At 41.2% G+C, this 17,231-nt stretch overlaps 1 protein-coding gene across 2 annotated transcripts in view; it reads left to right on the plus strand.

The window, feature by feature from the left end:
• Positions 1-505: 505 nt before the first annotated feature.
• PCMT1 (protein-L-isoaspartate (D-aspartate) O-methyltransferase) overlaps positions 506-17,231 on the plus strand; it is a gene marked incomplete at its 5' end in the record, with an annotated part of 47,458 nt that continues 30,732 nt past the window's right edge. For both annotated transcript variants that reach the window (XM_079716357.1, XM_079716356.1), the window contains one exon: positions 506-746. In XM_079716357.1, coding sequence (XP_079572483.1) covers positions 506-746 — 241 coding nt within the window. The remainder of the gene's footprint in view (positions 747-17,231) is intronic.

The following is a 17,231-nucleotide window of genomic DNA, read 5'->3' on the forward strand; positions in this document are numbered from 1 at the left end:
GATTATTGAGGCTCCATCATAGGGAGCTCTGTCTCCAACCGACCTAAATATTAGTCATTCATTGGGTTGGGTGAGGCAGGACGAAGGAAGCCCACCGTCTAACAATCTGGACAGCTATAGGAGCAGAACCGCCGCTCTCAACAGCTGATCTAGCTGCGACTGCGAAGCCACCGGCAGCAGCGGAACGAGGTCCGCCCTGCCATCCCGCCACCGCGCTCGGTGACCAGAGCCGCAGCGAGGCTCGCCACCGACCGCGCCAGGGCCCACCCCGCCTGACCGCAGGACAAACTCAGCAAGGAGGCGTTGCGCAGCCCGAGGCCTCAGAAAGGCCACTCAGAGGTGGCGGCGTCGGTGGCGCTGACTCAGCGGGACCAACCCGCCAGTCCCGGGCGGCCGCAGCGGCCCCTCGCACGGGCGGCAGCGCATGAGGCCACCCCCGCCTCCTGCCCCACCCGGCCGCACCCAAGTCCGCGCGGCCTCACAAAGCGCATGCGTGCCGCGGGGGATGCCGGGAGCGCGCAGTGGCGGCAGCGGCGGCGACGGCAGTGGCGACGGCAGTAGCAGCGGCGGCTACAGCGGGGACGCAAGCGCGGCGGTGACCGTGTGGGAGGTGGTCTCACTCTTGGGGAAGCTGCTGGGCACTGTCGCCGCGCTGAAGGTGGTTCTGTACCTGCTCCGGGTGTGCTTAGCGATGGCCTGGAAATCCGGCGGCGCCAGCCACTCGGAGCTAATCCACAACCTCCGCAGTAAGTGCCACCCCCTCCCGGTATGGGGCAACTGGGGAAGGCCAGGCCTGGATCGGATCCCCTGGGCCGTCCGGAACGTTCCGTCTACCCCTGTGCCTGCTGGAGGGCTTCGGCGCACGGTTGCACCAGCGGTCCCGAACGGCAAGCGCTGGCGATTGCCTCCCCCGGGACCTGTCACTCATCGGCGACGTGCACAGGAACCAGAGAGAAAGAGCCAGGGGCCGCTGCTAGTGGGGCAGGGGCAGGCATCTCCCCGCGGTCCTGGGGAAGGGGGCGCGGCACAGGTGGTGGGGCTGTCACTCGAGTCCGCCACCTCCCTGTCCGGGTCCGGCGGGCGAGGGGCGTGCCTTGGGGAGTGGGATGTTGGCCAGGGCTCGTAGAGACTGGGCTGGAACTGAGGGGACCCCACCCTCGACCCCCGCGTCTTCTCACTTCCTCCTCTGTCCTATCAGTCGACCTAGCTGCAAGCTTTCTCCCCGGTTCTGCCTCCCCCGCCCTTCGTTTTTTCCTCTGGCGGGAGATGCCACCGTCTGATACTGGCGAGGGGAGGGAGAGGGAGATGAGAGTAATGTCATTGCGGATGCTGGGAGAAATTTCTGGGGCGGCTGTCCAGTGGAAAGCTTCGTGGGGGGCGGAGGAAGAGATAACTAGGGGATGCTTTTCCTGAGGGACAGCGTATTTCAGGAGCCTTTAGAGGTCCTGGGATCCAGCAAACGATTGTGTATGTGGAATGTTCTAACTTTTTTCAGGGCTACCGTATGCTTTAAAAGCCTTGTATGGAAGTTTCTTTACACCATTATCTTTAGTTATTGTATTCCTTACTCTGATGATAATTTTAGGGTGGGACCAGTGCTGTGTCACTTTCTTATTTTAATCGAAATGTAGTGTCGCCGTCTGGTCGGGAGACCAGAAGGACCGCAGTCCATCATACTCTCACTCTGGTCGGAATTTATAGCACTCTTCTTTGCCACTGACTTTGCAAATAATCACAATCCTGCCACGTGGTATTTTTAATTGTTATGGATTATTTAGCTTTTCATGTGTTTGTCATGTTTCCTAATTCGATTTGTAAACTCCTTGAGGGCTGGGGCTTTTTTTTTTTAGTATCTTTGAATCCTCTCAAACAATTTAATAATCATTCCTTTTTTCATAAATGCCAATTAAATATATATTATATGCTTGGATCTATACTAGGAATACCAAGATTAGTGAGAGAAATAAATAGTATTGGCTGGCACATGGCTAGTATTAATACTTAATATTAGTCATTTGACTTTTTTTTTTTAACCAGTATTTAAAACTTGTTTCCTTAGCGTTTAGTAATGAATGTTTAGATTTAAAAATCCTGTCAAGCATTGCCAGTATTCACTTTATGGAAGGATATTTGATTTGAAGTGTAAATTTATGTGCTGAGACAATATTAAGTGTGATTTAGGTTCCCACGGATCGAACAGAAGCTCAATATGTTGTAAATATTTTAATAAAATTTCTTCAAATGACCTAGTGCCTGCTAGTACAGGATACACACCTGAAACATTCTGTACTTGAATTGTGATTAAGTAGTTTTCCACCGGTAGGTTATCGCAGTAGACGCTTGGCTGTGGCAGAAATTGTAATCAATCAGGCTCTTAAAGTCTCTCCTTTCTGGGCCAAATTTGTAGTCAGCCAAAACTAGATCTTTTCCCAGTGGTTTTATAGTTACTTTAATGTATTGCATTACTATTCTTAGCTGAAATTCTAAGGATGTTTTCCTATCAGAAAATTTAATGAGAAATATTTAACATACATGGATGTTGATATTGTGGATGTTTCGTTTTATACTAGATCTATGATTGGTAAGAGGAAATGAGTGCTCAAATTGTTTAGCCTCTTTTGTAACATTTGTGCAACTTTAGTTTCAACTTCTTGCTGAATTGATTCTAGCCAATAGATTTCTTTCTTTCTTTTTTTTTTTTTTTTTGCGGTACGTGCATGGGCCTTTCACTGTTGTGGCCTCTCCCGTTGCGGAGCACAGGCTCCGGACGCGCAGGCTCAGCGGCTATGGCTCACGGACGGACCCAGCCGCTCCGCGGCATGTGGGATCCTCCCGGACCAGGGCACAAACCCGTGTCCCCTGCATCGGCAGGCGGACTCTCAACCACTGCGCCACCAGGGAAGCCCTAGATTTCATTTTTATTTATTAGTTTGTTACAACAGTAATATTTGCTCAAGGGAAAATTTCAGTTGACACAAATTGAAAATTTACAGGTTATTCCACCCTTGTGTATTCTTCCTAAGACTTCTAACTAAATCTTTAGAAAAAGATTAAAATGTGATTATGCTGATATTGAAGTGAAAAAGGGTCTGCAAATTGGAAAAGGAAGCAAATTACAGTTTTTTTTAACGAAATAAAGTTCACGATTGGTTTCATTTTAATATTATTATAATAATTTTATTGAAAATACCTACTGAGGTTTTTTTTTATAAGATGTAATAGAAATATGATTGTTTATGATTTCATACTTGATATATAATTTACAGATTACTTTAGACTCTAATGGTACATCTCATAATATCTCATAGCTTATGTTGTGATGATAAATGCTCTTAAGTGACTGAGAACAGTGGTCTAAAACTTGAGCATGCTTCAAAATCTCCAGGATCATCTGGAGAGCTTGTTAAAACAAATTAAGACAGATTGCTGGGGCTCTTGATAATTTGTATTTCTAACAAGTTCCTAAGTAGTAGGCTCCTGCTGGTCTGGGGACCACACTTGAGAATCACTGACATAGAGAACTGAAAATTACAAGATAAAACCCTGCCAGTGTTTCAGTTGAATCGGTTTTATGCTTTAAAATAAAATTTTAGGAAAAAAGTCTGTAGCAGTCCTGCCCAACAGAGCTGCTTGTAATGTCTGTATCTGTGCTGTTCAATACCACAGCCACCAGCTACATGAGGCATTGAGCATTTGAAATGTGGTTAGCACAACTGAGGAACTGGATTTTTGTGTTATTTAAATTAACTTTAACTACTAGCCACATGTTGGACATTACAGGTCTTTAGAAAAGTATTATTTTATAATTATAGGCTGATAAGGTACTCATGAAACAAATTAACTTAATTCAAAACAACTGTGAGCCTACTTAGTCCAGGGAATGGGACAATTCAAGTAATGTTTATATTAGAGTTTATTTTCTACTTTTGTTGGGATAATTTCACGCCGTGGTAAAAGGAAAACGAGGGGGCAGGAGTGGATGAGCTTGAGAGAGGTGGTCTCCTAGAGCAGGGACGTCCAAGCCCGAGTGTTTGTGGAAGGTGAACTCTCAACAGACTTCAAATGGCCACTTAAAACAAAGCTAACAATTGTTCTTTTACCTATTTTATTTTTGTAAAAAAAATTCAGTCCACTGCCCTAATCCATCAGTTATTTCTACTTATATTTCCTTTGCATCCTTGATTGTGTCATTTTGCATGTATAATGTATATAGAATTTGTCATATCAGTCAACTGATCTTTGACTATCTTCTATATGCAAGACACTGGGGATACAGCAGTGAGAAACAAACATCTATTCTCTCTTGTACCTTACTTCTTGTGGGAGCAGACAAATAAAATATATGTTCACACGCTAAGTGGCAAAGTAAGGAAGGAGGATAGGGCGTATGGCGTCGTAGGTTTGCAGTTGTAGGCAAGAAGGCCTCACTAGGGTGTCATTTGAGTAAAGGTTTGGTGAAGGGGGAGAAATTCAAGCCATGCAGGTAGACCTGGGGAACAGGCATCCTAGACAGAGAAAATAGAACGTGCTAGATTTGGATTTGCGGTGTAGGAGAAAGACTGCAGTTGGGGATATGACACTAAGGTTTTAGACCTGGGCAATGGGAATGATTTGCCATTTTCTGAGTTGGAAATAAGTGAGTGAGCAGCAGGGATTTTTGGGGGGTGGGGGGATGCAAGGAAGCATGGGAGAGCAGGGATTTATTTGGGGAGATGTTTGGTTTGAGTTCCTTATAAGACATTAAAGTGGAGACCTTCTTCAGTAGGCACTTAAATTTGTAAGCATTATGATAATTTATAGTTTTTGTATCCTTATTTATCTCTGCAAATAAATTGAAATTATTCTTATTCTATTTAGAGTGTCAGTTCTTATCAATTAGTAGCATAAATAGTGGAAAAGAGAATATTCTGTTAGTTTTATCATGTGCATTCATGGGCCAAAGATAGCCAGGTAATAAAATCCTAAGTGACTTTTTTTCAGAAATTTGGGCTTCATTTAGAATCCAGAAAATACTTCCTCATTTTGACTTATATCAAGTCAGTCTTATGGATATACTAGTAAGTAAGTTAACTTACAGTGCATTGAATAAGATTTAATAGGTAAGATTTTGAGGGAGAATTTTAATATCAATGTGTCTACTTAAATTTAACTAAAATTAAAAATTCAGTTCCTCAGTCATACCAACCACATTTCAAGAGCTCAGTAGGCACACGAGGCTAGTGGCTGACCTGCTGGACAGTGCAGATGTAGAACATTTCCATTATCATAAGAAGTCCTATTGGGCAGCACTAAATCTACATAATAGGTTGTATACATTCTATTCAACGTGATCTTAGTTCCATTGTGCTGTTCCACATATTTTTATTAGTGTTGCATTTAGTTCTGGCCAACATGCTTTAAGCATAACAGTGAAAAACCGAAGATTATCAGACAAGAGTGGTCAAGATGACAAGAGCATCAGCATTTTATATGATGATTTGATGAGATGGAGGTTGTTTGATTTAGCAATGAGAAAGTTACAGAGAGCAGTAGTATTTAAATATTTGAAGGAAATCATGCAGTAGAGGGTAAAACCAGGACAAATGGGAGGCACATTTTGGCTCATTATAAGGACGTATTCACAAAGCTATCCTAACAGTCAAAGATTTGGCTTTGAAAAGTAGTGTTTTCTGTCACTGGATATGTTGAAGCAAAGAATGGTTGACCATTTCACTGTAAGGGATATTGTGGAAGAGATTTGTCACCTGCTTTCACTGTATACTAGACCTCTCAGGACCCTTCCAAATCCAAGATTCTGTCAATTTTATCACATCATGGTTTGCATGAAATCACCTGTGGGATATGTATGCTGGGGGTGGGTGGGCGTGTGTGTTTTAGGAGAGAGCCACAGAAGTTAACTTTTGGTTACAAATATTTTAGAGTTTTGCGTAACATTTTAGTTTGTCAGAGATGTGAGGAGTGCAGGGAACATCCTCCTTTGAGGAATAGTGTCAAGATAGTTAATTACATGTATTGATTAAGACTGATAATGGTTTAGAGAAAGATGTATTTTTTTAAATTAATTTTTATTGGCGTATAGTTGCTTTACCAATGTTGTGTTAGTTTCTACTGTACAGCAGAGTGAATTGGCTATACGTATACATATATCCCCTCTTTTTTGGATTTCCTTCCTATTTAGGTCACCACAGAGCATTGAGTAGAGTGCCCTGATCTATACAGTAGGTTCTCATTAGTTACCTATTTTATTTTACTTACATATTAGTTTTGGCTGTGCTGGGTCTTCATTGCTGTGCGTGGGCTTTCTCTAGATGCGGCGAGCGGGGGCTACTCTTCGTTGCGGTGCACGGGCTTCTCATTGTGGTGGCTTCTCTTGTTGTGGAGCACGGGCTCTAGGTGTGCGGACTTCAGTAGTTGTGGCTCACGGGCTTCAGTAGTTGTGGCCCACGGGCTTCAGTAGTTGTGGCCCGTGGGCTCTAGAGCGCAGGCTCAGTAGTTGTGGCGCACAGGCTTAGTTGCTCTGCAGCATGTGCTGTCTTCCTGGACCAGGGCTCAAACCCGTGTCCCCTGCATTGGCAGGCAGATTCTTAACCACTGAGCCACCAGGGAAGCCCATAGTTATATATTTTATACATAGTATCAATAGTGTATATATGTCAATCCCAGTCTCCCAATTCATCACCCTCCCCCCGCCGAGAAAGATGTATTTTTGAATAATCTCTGGTCTTAGATGATATGCTTTATCATAACTTGACATCACTTAAAATTCTTCTTTGATTATAGTGTGAATTTAAAACTAATCCCTTTCAGATTTTCTGTATGGAGAGTGTCTCAGGCTCCACTTACCTCTTATCACACCTAATCATTCTAGATGGGAAATAAAAGGGGACCATTTTGTTCATTTCTTATTGTTTTCCCTGGCATTTTGTTAGTGGAGAAGAAATAGAGAGTAGGTGATTAACAACCACTCAACTCATAAAACTAATATAATTATGTAATATTTCTTTTCTTGAGATGTAACTTTGTAACAAGTTACTTAGAGAAATTTAGAGAATGTTTCGACATGACTTGAAATCCATCTGCAGCTTATTTTCTTACCTGTGTTTTCAGTGCTTCATATCAGCACAGGATCTCTTCTTTCTCCATCTCTGCCAGGATTGCTTCTAGTCTTCTATTCTCCCAGATCAAAAGTCTTGGAATAGTTATTGATTCTTTCAGACTGTCCCCAAATTAACTCAACAGTTATTACAAATACCTTTCATAGTCGTCCCTTTCACTGTATTTTAATTGATACTATCCTAGCCTAGGTTCTTAGTTGTCAGTTGGAGTGATATGCCTTCAAGTGTCTGATTGGTCATCACACTTTCAATTTCTCTCCCCTCAGGTTCATTCTACACATTATACTGATTGTCCTAGTGTACTGCTTTCTGTTATGTCTCTTTTCTGCCTAGACTTCTATTGCTTACTGTATCAATTGTAAACACCTCTTGCTTAGCTTTCAGGCCTTTTAAGGGTCTTTTACAACCTGTTGCCATGCTCCAACTCCAATCCTGTTCTTCAGACTGATCTCATTTTACTCCTCAGATACCTTGTGTCTTAGGGCACCTGTTCATCTGCTGTAATAAAGACCAAAATAACAATGGCTTAAACAAAATGAAAGTTTCTGTTTCCTGTAACAATCGAAGTATAAGCAGTTCAGAACTAATATGGTGGTTCCATGGTCTTGAGGACCTGGGCTCCTTCTTTCTTGTTGTGCTTCCTAAAGTCTTTCCCTCATCTACAAAGTTGAAGGTAGTTTACCTCCATCCTTTCCATATTTCAGCTGGTGGGGAGAAAAATGGGGAAAGAAGAAAACACGCATTCCTTTTAAGGGCATTATCTGAAGTTGCATACATAATTTCTGCCTGAGTTCTCATTGACAAGAACTTAACCATAAGGCTACACATAACTACAGAGAGGCTAGATAATGCACCCAATTCTACCACTGTGAAAGAAAAGGAGTACCTGGGGCTTCCCCGGTGGTGCAGTGGTTAAGAATCTGCCTGCCAATGCAGAGGACATGGGTTCGAGCCCTGGTCTGGGAAGATCCTACATGCCACAGAGCAACTAAGCCTGTGCGCCACAACTACTGAGCCTGCACTCTAGAGCCTGCAAGCCACGACTACTGAAACCCACACGTCTAGAGCCCGTGCTCCACAACAAGAGAAGCCACCGCAATGAGAAGCCGGTGCACCGCAACGAAGAGTAGTCCCCGCTCCCCGCAACTAGAGAAATCCTGCACGCAGCAACGAAGACCCAATGCAGCCAAAAATAAGTAAATAAAATAAATAAATTAAAAGAAAAGGAGTCCCTGCCACATCTTACATCTTGCTCACTGGAGCAAATACACATTGTATATACATCTCTATAGGCACTATCCACCTGTGATAAAAAAGGTTAGGACAATTAAGATTAATTTTTGGTCGAGTAACCATGTGTACATGTTTAAAGATAAACTAATACAGAAGGGTTTATAATGAAAAATAACAATTGCTTGCCCTGACCCTCCCCACTCCCAGACTGCCTCGAGTGAACACTTTTAACTACATATTTGGGTCTTCTGGTGATTGTCTTCAGTCTCTAAAGCATATGCTTAAACTGCTTTTTTTTTTTTTTTTTTTTTTTTTTGCGGTACACGGGCCTCTCACTGCTGTGGCCTCTCCCGTTGCGGAGCACAGGTTCCGGACGTGCAGGCTCAGCGGCCATGGTTCACGGGCCCAGCCGCTCCGCGGCATGTGGCATCCTCCCGGACCGGGGCACGAACCCATGTCCCCTGCATCGGCAGGCGGACTCTCAACCACTGCGCCACCAGGGAAGCCCTAAACTGCTATTTCTTTATCAACTTTAGACATCATCTACTGACTTCCTGCCAAGATGGAGGAGTATTTACACTGTCTAAACTTACTCCCTTTCCCACATATAGTTATACCGTAATTTTTGCTTCCTCTTTTGTGGTTACCTTTGTAACTTTGAGTAATATACTTTAACCTCAATTTTTTGTTCCATAATTTATAAACTGACACTATCCCTTAACCCTTCCACTTTGTAAGAAAGGATACTCATTCTCCAACTTATTAGGGGCTCTTTTATATTGTCAGAGTTGATAGCATTTCATTTTGTTCTGAGCAATAAATAAATCTTCTGCACTTTGTTGATTTTGGGGTTGAAAATTAATAACCATCATCACCAGCATTAATGGCTGGGTCAACCCTTTGCTGAGCTACGCAGCGTGCAAGAGTTTATTCCCTGCTGTTTGTTTCTAGTATCACAGACTCCTCTCGTATTGCGGAGGAATAGTCAGATGTTTTTCCTTTTTTTTTTTTTGGCCGCGTGGCTTGTGAATCTTGATTCCCTGACCAGGGATTGAAAGCAGTGAAAGCATCAAGTCCTAACTACTGGACCACCAGGGAATTCCTTGTTTTTCCTTTTTTTACACTTTATCAGTTGCTTGAAATCATGTCACAGTTTAGTATTCTTATCTAAATCATGACTCTTGTATAGTATTTTTGTCTTTTTCCTGGAATGTATCTCCCTCTTCACCCTTCCCACTCCTCAGGTTGAGAAGAGGAACAGATACCTTCTTAACGTGGCTCTAATTTTTTCAAGTTTTTAACATTATTTGGTTTATAGCTTGGATTCTATTGCATTCTCCTTTTTGAATTCTGCTAACTTCTCATTTGGATCCATTGCATATTTGGATCAACATTAGCCATTATTATAATTATTTAATTAGGGTCTTTGGTCCTTAGGGTGCAGGAAAATTGGGCATGGGTAGTTTTAAAACTGTTCACTAATTCAGAAAGCCTAATGGTAATTGCATGTTTACTCATAATTAGGCTATACATGCAAAGTGAAATGTTAAATTACTTTGCTGTTTGCTAGAAATATTTCAGGGCACTGGCAATTGTATATGTCAGATTGTCAAAAATGGGAAAATGATTTAATAACTTAGTAAATGTAGCTTGCTTTAGGCATCTTTCAAAATATGGAATCCTGGGGAAAAGCAAATAATAAGAACCTTGTAGTGAAAATTTTGGAAACCACCCAATAATGGTCTAAGGAAGCTTTATCCTGAGCCTTATGTGTTCAGCTTCTTAATAAATGACTGGTGACATGCTTTTAAAACTACTTAGGGTTTTTTAGTAAATTCTGTGTCCCTCTGTAGAGTAAGAAATCAGCCAAAGAAACTCACATGAGTTTGGTAGATGTATATTATCTGGCTTAAGGGAAGTAATCTCTTTAATTTACTTGATTTTTAGAATGTGCCTATAGCAATATGTTTGATTTTAGATGTCACAAATATTCATCTAGAGAAGAATGAGTGAGTGAATATGATGGTCATTGGATGTATTGAGTGAGGCTGCTTAACCTGAAAAAGATAAGGCTTGAAATGGTCGTGATATGTTCAGGTGTGTAAAAAGTGTTGGTTGGATAGAAAATTCAGCATATTCTTTGTGACTGCAGAGCGTAGCACTAAGGGTTTATATAAGTGAGTTACAAAGAGGGAGATTTCCTCTTAATACAGGGAAGTGTTCTGATAATTAGTGTGGTCTGAATGTGCAAAGGGCTGTTCCACATCAGTGCAACTCTTCAAGTAGAGATCGTGGTACCAATTTATGAAGAAGTTGGACTTGATGACCCTTCTGACCTTGAGAGTCTATGAATCACCCCTGTGGAATTTGAATTGAATTCAGGGCAAATGAACCACTCAAGAAGTATTTTGGGAAATGAATTAGTAGAACTCACTAAGCTATTTGAATATGGTAGTAGCAGTACAGTGAACTGGTCAACAGGAATCTAACATCTCAATTTGAATGGCCCTACCCCTTATTTGCTCTGTGATCTGGAACAACTTAGTTTTTCTGAACTCAATTTTATTATCTGTAAGATGGAGTAATAATAGTGCATACTTTATAGGATTGTTAGAGACAGCATAAGATTGTTTCATAGTTCCCAAGTTCGTACCTCAAAAGATAGTGTATGTAATGTGCTTAGGATTTTGTCTGGCACATGACAAATATTTAGTAAATGATATCTCTCTTTTTTTTTTTTGGAATTTACTTATTTATTTATTTATTTATTGGCTGTGTTGGGTCTTGGTTGCTGCGCGCGGGCTTTCTCTAGTTGCAGTGAGCGGGGGCTGCTCTTCGTTGTGGGGCGCAGGCTTCTCATTGTGGTGGCTTCTCTTGTTGCAGAGCACGGGCTCTAGGCGGGCTTCAGTAGTTGTGGCACGCAGGCTCAGTAGTTGTGGCTCACAGGCTCTAGAGCACAAGCTCAGTAGTTGTGGTGCACGGGCTTAGTTGCTCTGCGGCATGTGGGATCCTCCTGGACCAGGGATCGAACCCGTGTCCCCTGCATTGGCAGGCGGATTCTTAACCACTGCGCCACCAGGGAAGTCCGATATCTCTCTTATTACGCTGCTTTTAAAACTTTTTAAAAAATGCTTTCACTGTTTTATTTTAATGACCTTTACAGGTAGCTTACCTAAGCTTATTTGTGTAGAAAACAGTGCTTTCTATTTGGGTTAATTAATCCAAAGTTTATAATATTTTCAAATAGACGGATGATTTATTAATATAACCTAGTCTGTGAGTATTTAAGTGTTTCTCTAGTTGGTGTGCCTTGTTTGCTGATTTTTTAAAACATTCTTTTGTTATTTGGAGAGTCTGTATTTATACCTTTTATAGTGTCCTTAGACCACTTTTTCTTAACTATTTACTGTCTGGTCAGTCAGTATTAAGTGGTATCCTTTGATTCCTCCTGTCACCTATATGACTCAATGATCTAATTCTACTTTCCCCTTTTTTTCCTCTTCCCATTGTTTTTAGTTGCCTTCTTTCTATTTTGTCAGAACAAATAACGTTTAAGTATTATTATTCCATTGTTGTCTTTACCCTTTTAGTTTTTTTAAAAAAATAGTTTAAAAAACTATTAACTATTTAAAAAATAGTATACAATAATTTAAAAAGAGTTAAAACCAGATTTTATTCAGAAACTATTGCAATAGGGGAAAAGAGACCTCAGTATAAAACTGGGCTCAGTTTCCAATACAGCATGAACAAGTGGGGATTTATAGCCTAGGAGCAGGGTGGGCATCAGTGGGTGGAAAATTACTAAGAGGAAACATCAGGGGTAATGGGGGATTCTGGCTAAAATAAGTTGACAGGATTCTTGCTAAAGGCAGACCAATCCACCCTTTTTTTTTTTTTTTTTTTGCGGTACGCGGGCCTCTCACCGTTGTGGCCTCTCTCGTTGCGGAGCACAGGCTCCGGACGCGCAGGCTCAGCGGCCATGGCTCACGGCCCCAGCCGCTCCGCGGCATGTGGGATCTTCCCGGACCGAGGCACGAACCCATGTCCCCTGCATCGGCAGGTGGACTCTCAACCACTGTGCCACCAGGGAAGCCCCACCCTTTTAATTTTAGCCTTTGCTCTAAAATTGGATATGTGTCCTTTTCTGATGTATCCCTAGTAATCTCTTGGTTAGATGAAGCATATCTTCTACAAGATTCCTTAGGAAGGGCTTGTGTGTACAGCATTCCCTGAGTTCTTGCACATTCAAGACTTCTTTTCCTATAACCTTTATATTTGAAGAATAGTTTTGGCTGCATATAAAATCCTTGGCTTACACTTTAAAAAAATCAGCTTTATTGAGATATAATTTATGTTAAAACGCACCAATTTTAGGAGTATGATTTGAAAATTTTGACAAATATAGGTGTGTAACCACCACCCTAATGAGGTAAAACAGGGGTGAGCAAACTACATCCCACAGGCCAAATCTGGCCTGCTGCCTGTTTTTAGAAATAAAGATTTGTTTGAACATAGCCACACCCATTCATTTATGTCTTGTGTGTGGCTGTTCTTGCACTTCAATGGCAGAGTCGCATAGTTGCCACAGAGACTATAAGGCCTGCAAAGCCTTAGGTATTTACTGTTTGGATCTTAACAGAAGTTTGCTGATCTCTGATATAGGACATTTCTTTCACCCACAAAGTTTTCTCGTGCCCCTTTGCAATTAATCTCCTCCTTTCACCCCTGACTCCTAGCAACTGCAGATTGGCCTTCTGACACTATGGTTTTGACTTTTCGGGAATTTAATATTAGATGGACTCATATAGTATAAAATCTCCTGGCTTCTTTCACTGAGATTAATGCTCTTGAGATTTGTTCATGTTGTTGGGTATATCAATAGTTTGCTCCTTTTTAATTGTTAACTTGCACTTTCTTTCCTTGAATTTCTTGAAAACGCTGCTTCATTCTTGCTTTGCTTTGAACGTTACTCTTAAGAAAGCTAATGGTTGCCTTTTTTTTAACTCTTATTAGATAATTTGATTTTTTTGGCCTTGAGACTTGACATTTTTTCCCTTGTTTTAGTCTGATAGTTTTCTATTTTTTTATTTTTGGCCATGCCTCACGGCTTATGGGATCTTAGTTCCCCGATCAGGGATCGAACCCAGGCCCCCTGCAGTGAAAGCACCAAGTCCTAACCACTGGACGCCCCCAGCTGAAATGTTTTGATTTGCATATTGGTTTCTTTTTTTTTTTTTAAGTTTATTCCCTTCCTCACAGTGTTCTTTTCTTTTGAATTAATTAACTAATTAATTTATTTATTTTTGGCTGCGTTGGGTCTTCGTTGCTGTGCGCGGGCTTTCTCTAGTTGCAGCGAGCAGGGGCTACTCTTCGTTGTGGTGCGCGGGCTTCTCACTGCGGTGACTTCTCGTTGCGGAGCACAGGCTGTAGGGTGTGTGGACTTTGGTAGTTGTGGCGCGCACAGGCTTCAGTAGCTGTGGCTTATGGGCTTCAGTAGTTGTGGCTCGCAGGCTCTAAAGCGCAGGCTCAGTAGTTGTGGCGCGCAGGTTTAGTTGCTCTGTGGCATGTGGGATCTTCCCGGACCAGGGCTGGAACCTGTGTCTCCTGCGTTGGCAGGTGGATTCTTTTTTTTTTTTCTTTAAACAGTCATTTTGCTTTAATCTCTAGCCTACAAAGGTAGTTCATGTTTTTTTTCTTTTTTCCTTTAACATCTTTATTGGAGTATAATTGCTTTACAATGTTGTGTTAGTTTCTGCTGTATAACAGTGTGAATCAGCTATATGCTTACATATATCTCCCTATCCCCTCCCTCTTGCATCTCCCTCCCACCCTCCCTATCCCACCCCTCTAGGGGGACACAAAGCACCGAGCTGATCTCCCTGTGCTATGCGGCTGCTTCCCACTAGCTATCTATTTTACATTTGGTAGTGTATATATGTCCATGTTACTCTCTCACTTCATCCCAGTTTACCCTTCCCACCCCTGATGTGTCCTCAAGTCCATTCTCTACATCTGTGTCTTTATTCCTGTCGGCAGGTGGATTTCTAACCACTGTGCCACCAGGAAGCCCTGCGTATTGTTTTCTTTTTACACTTTTGTTTGTTTTTCTTTTTCCTATTTTTAGGCATTTTGTGGACACAGTTCAAGAGCGCTTCTGTCAGTGTAGTGACTTGCAGTTTCTTTAATGGATAATGATATTGGTAATAGTGGTGAGAAAGGGTGGGGGTTGGCATATCTTGTTGTTCTTCTGTTTCTGTAGGATCCTTCATTTTCTTCCTTCTTCCCTTCATTGCTATATCAAGAGGCACCATCCTTTCCCGGCCTGTATGATTCTCCCCCTGAAGCATTGCTTCTTGTGTTTGCCACCCCTGGTCCCACTAAATTTTTTTTTTCTTTTTTTTTTTTGGTACGCGGGCCTCTCACTGTTGTGGCCTCTCCCATTGCGGAGCACAGGCTCCGGATGCGCAGGCTCAGCGGCCATGGCTCACGGGCCCAGCCGCTCCGCGGCATGCGGGATCCTCCCAGACCGGGGCACAAACCCGTGTCCCCTGCATCGGCAGGCGGACTCTCAAACACTGCGCCACCAGGGAAGCCCCTAAATTTTTTTTTAAAATAGCTTTACCAAAGTACAGTTCCATACTATATAATTCACTGATTTAGATTGTAAAATTCTGTGGTTTTGGATATATTTACAGATATGTGCAACCGCTACCATGGTCATCGAATATTTTCATCACCTCAAAAAGATACCCTGTTTTGCCCTCCTATTCCGCCAACCATAAGCAACCACTAATCTATTTTCTTTCTCTATAGATTTGCCTATTCTGGAAATTTCATTAAATAGAATCATACAATATGCGATCTTTTGTGACTGAGTTTTTTCACTTAGCATAATGTTTTCAAGGTTCATCTACATAATGGGATGAATGAATCAGTACTTCATTCTTTTTTATGACCTAATAATATTCCATTGTATGGATATATACCACATTTTGTTTATCTGTTCATCAGTTGATGGACATTTAGGTTGTTTCCACTTTTGGGGTATTATGAATAATGCTGCTGTGAACATTTGTGTACAAGTTTTTGTATAGACATACGTTTTCACTTCTCTTGGGTATACACGTATGAGTAGAATTGCTAGGTCCTATGGTAATTCTCTGTTTAACCATTTGAGGAACTGCCAGGCTGTTTTTCAAAGTGGCTGCACCATTTTACATTCCAATTTGCAGTGCATAAGGGTCTGATTTCTTCACATTTTTGCAACACTTGTTATTATCTGACAGTTTGATTATAGCCATCCTAGTGGGTATGAAATGGTATCTCATTGTGGTTTTAATTTGCATTTCCCTGATGACTAATGCTGTCCAGCATCTTTTTATGTGCTTATTGGCTATTTGTATATCTTCTTTGGAGAAATGTCTATTCAGATGGTTTGCACATTTTGATATTGAGTTATTTGTCCTTTTACATTAAAATATAAGAATTCTTTATATATTCTAGATAAAAGTCCTTTTTCAGTTGTATGATTTACAAATTATTTTTCTCTTGTTCTGTGAGTTACCTTTTTCTTGATAATGTCCTTTGAAGCACAAAAATGTTTAATTTTGATGAAATCCAATTTATACATTTTTTTCTCTTATTGCTCATGCTTTTGGTGTCATATCTAAGGATCCACTGCCAAATCCAAGGTCATGAAGACTTACCCCAGTATTTTCTTCTATGATTTTTATTATTTTAGTTCTATGTTTACATCTTTGATACATTTTGAGTTAATTTTTGTACTTGATATGAGGTAAAGATTGAACTTTATTCTTTTCGTGTGGCTATCCAGTTGTCCCAGCACCATTTGTTGAAAAAGACTGTTCTTTCACCATTGAATGGTATTGGGACCTTTGTTAACCTACTGATGTTTAAGTTCCTTCCTTGTAGCCAGTACAGTGAACTTCTAAGTCCCAGACCTGTGTTCACTACTTTAGTACTTAGTGTTGTAGTTTCTCTTTCTGGGAATAGTTTTGTCTGTGCTTCATCTGCATTCCCTACTTCCTTCTACTTAGCCTTTTAAACTTCAGTCCCTACCTTTGCTTTTTATACCCACAGGCTTGCAGCAATAGCAGAAGCTTTGTTGGAATGTGTTGTTTATTTTTCTACTGATAAGTAATATGAAGTCTGGATATTCTCTGTCTCCTAGTAATGTGACGGCAGGGGTCATGTGTGGTTTTGTTTATGCCCCTTCTTGATCTTAGGTTTAGGTGTTTTTTGAATGGCTATGTGGCGAAATTCAGATTCTGGTGGGCACCATTACCCTCTAGAACCTGGAGGCTCCACAGTTGATGAATACATTAAATTCATTTGCATAAATATTTTAAACGTCTCATGATGCTTAGGTCTCATTTTAAAATAGCTGTGGCAACCTACTGAATGGGAGAAGATATTTGCAAATCATATATTTGATAAAGGGTTAATATCCCAAGTATATACAGCTCAATAGCAAAAAAGATCAAACAATCCCATTAAATAAATGGGAAGAGGATCTAAATAGACATTTTTCCAAAGAAGACATACAGAATGCCAACAGGTACATGAAAAGATGCTCAACATCATTAATCATCAGGGAAATGCAAATCATAAACCACAGTGAGGTACTGTTAGCTCATACCTGTTAAAATGGCTTTTCTTAAAAAGACAAGAAATAACAAGTGTTTACAAGATTATGAAGAAAAGGGAACCCTGGTGCACTACTGGTGGGAAAATAAATTGTTGCAGCCACTACAGAAAACTGTGTATGGAGGTTCCTCAAAAAATTAAAAATACAGCTACCATATGATCCAGCAATTCCACTTCTGCGTATTTATCCAAAGAAAACAAAAACACTGATTTGAA

This window comes from Hyperoodon ampullatus, assembly GCF_949752795.1.
Source record: "Hyperoodon ampullatus genome assembly, chromosome: 12".
NCBI lineage: Eukaryota > Metazoa > Chordata > Mammalia > Artiodactyla > Ziphiidae > Hyperoodon > Hyperoodon ampullatus.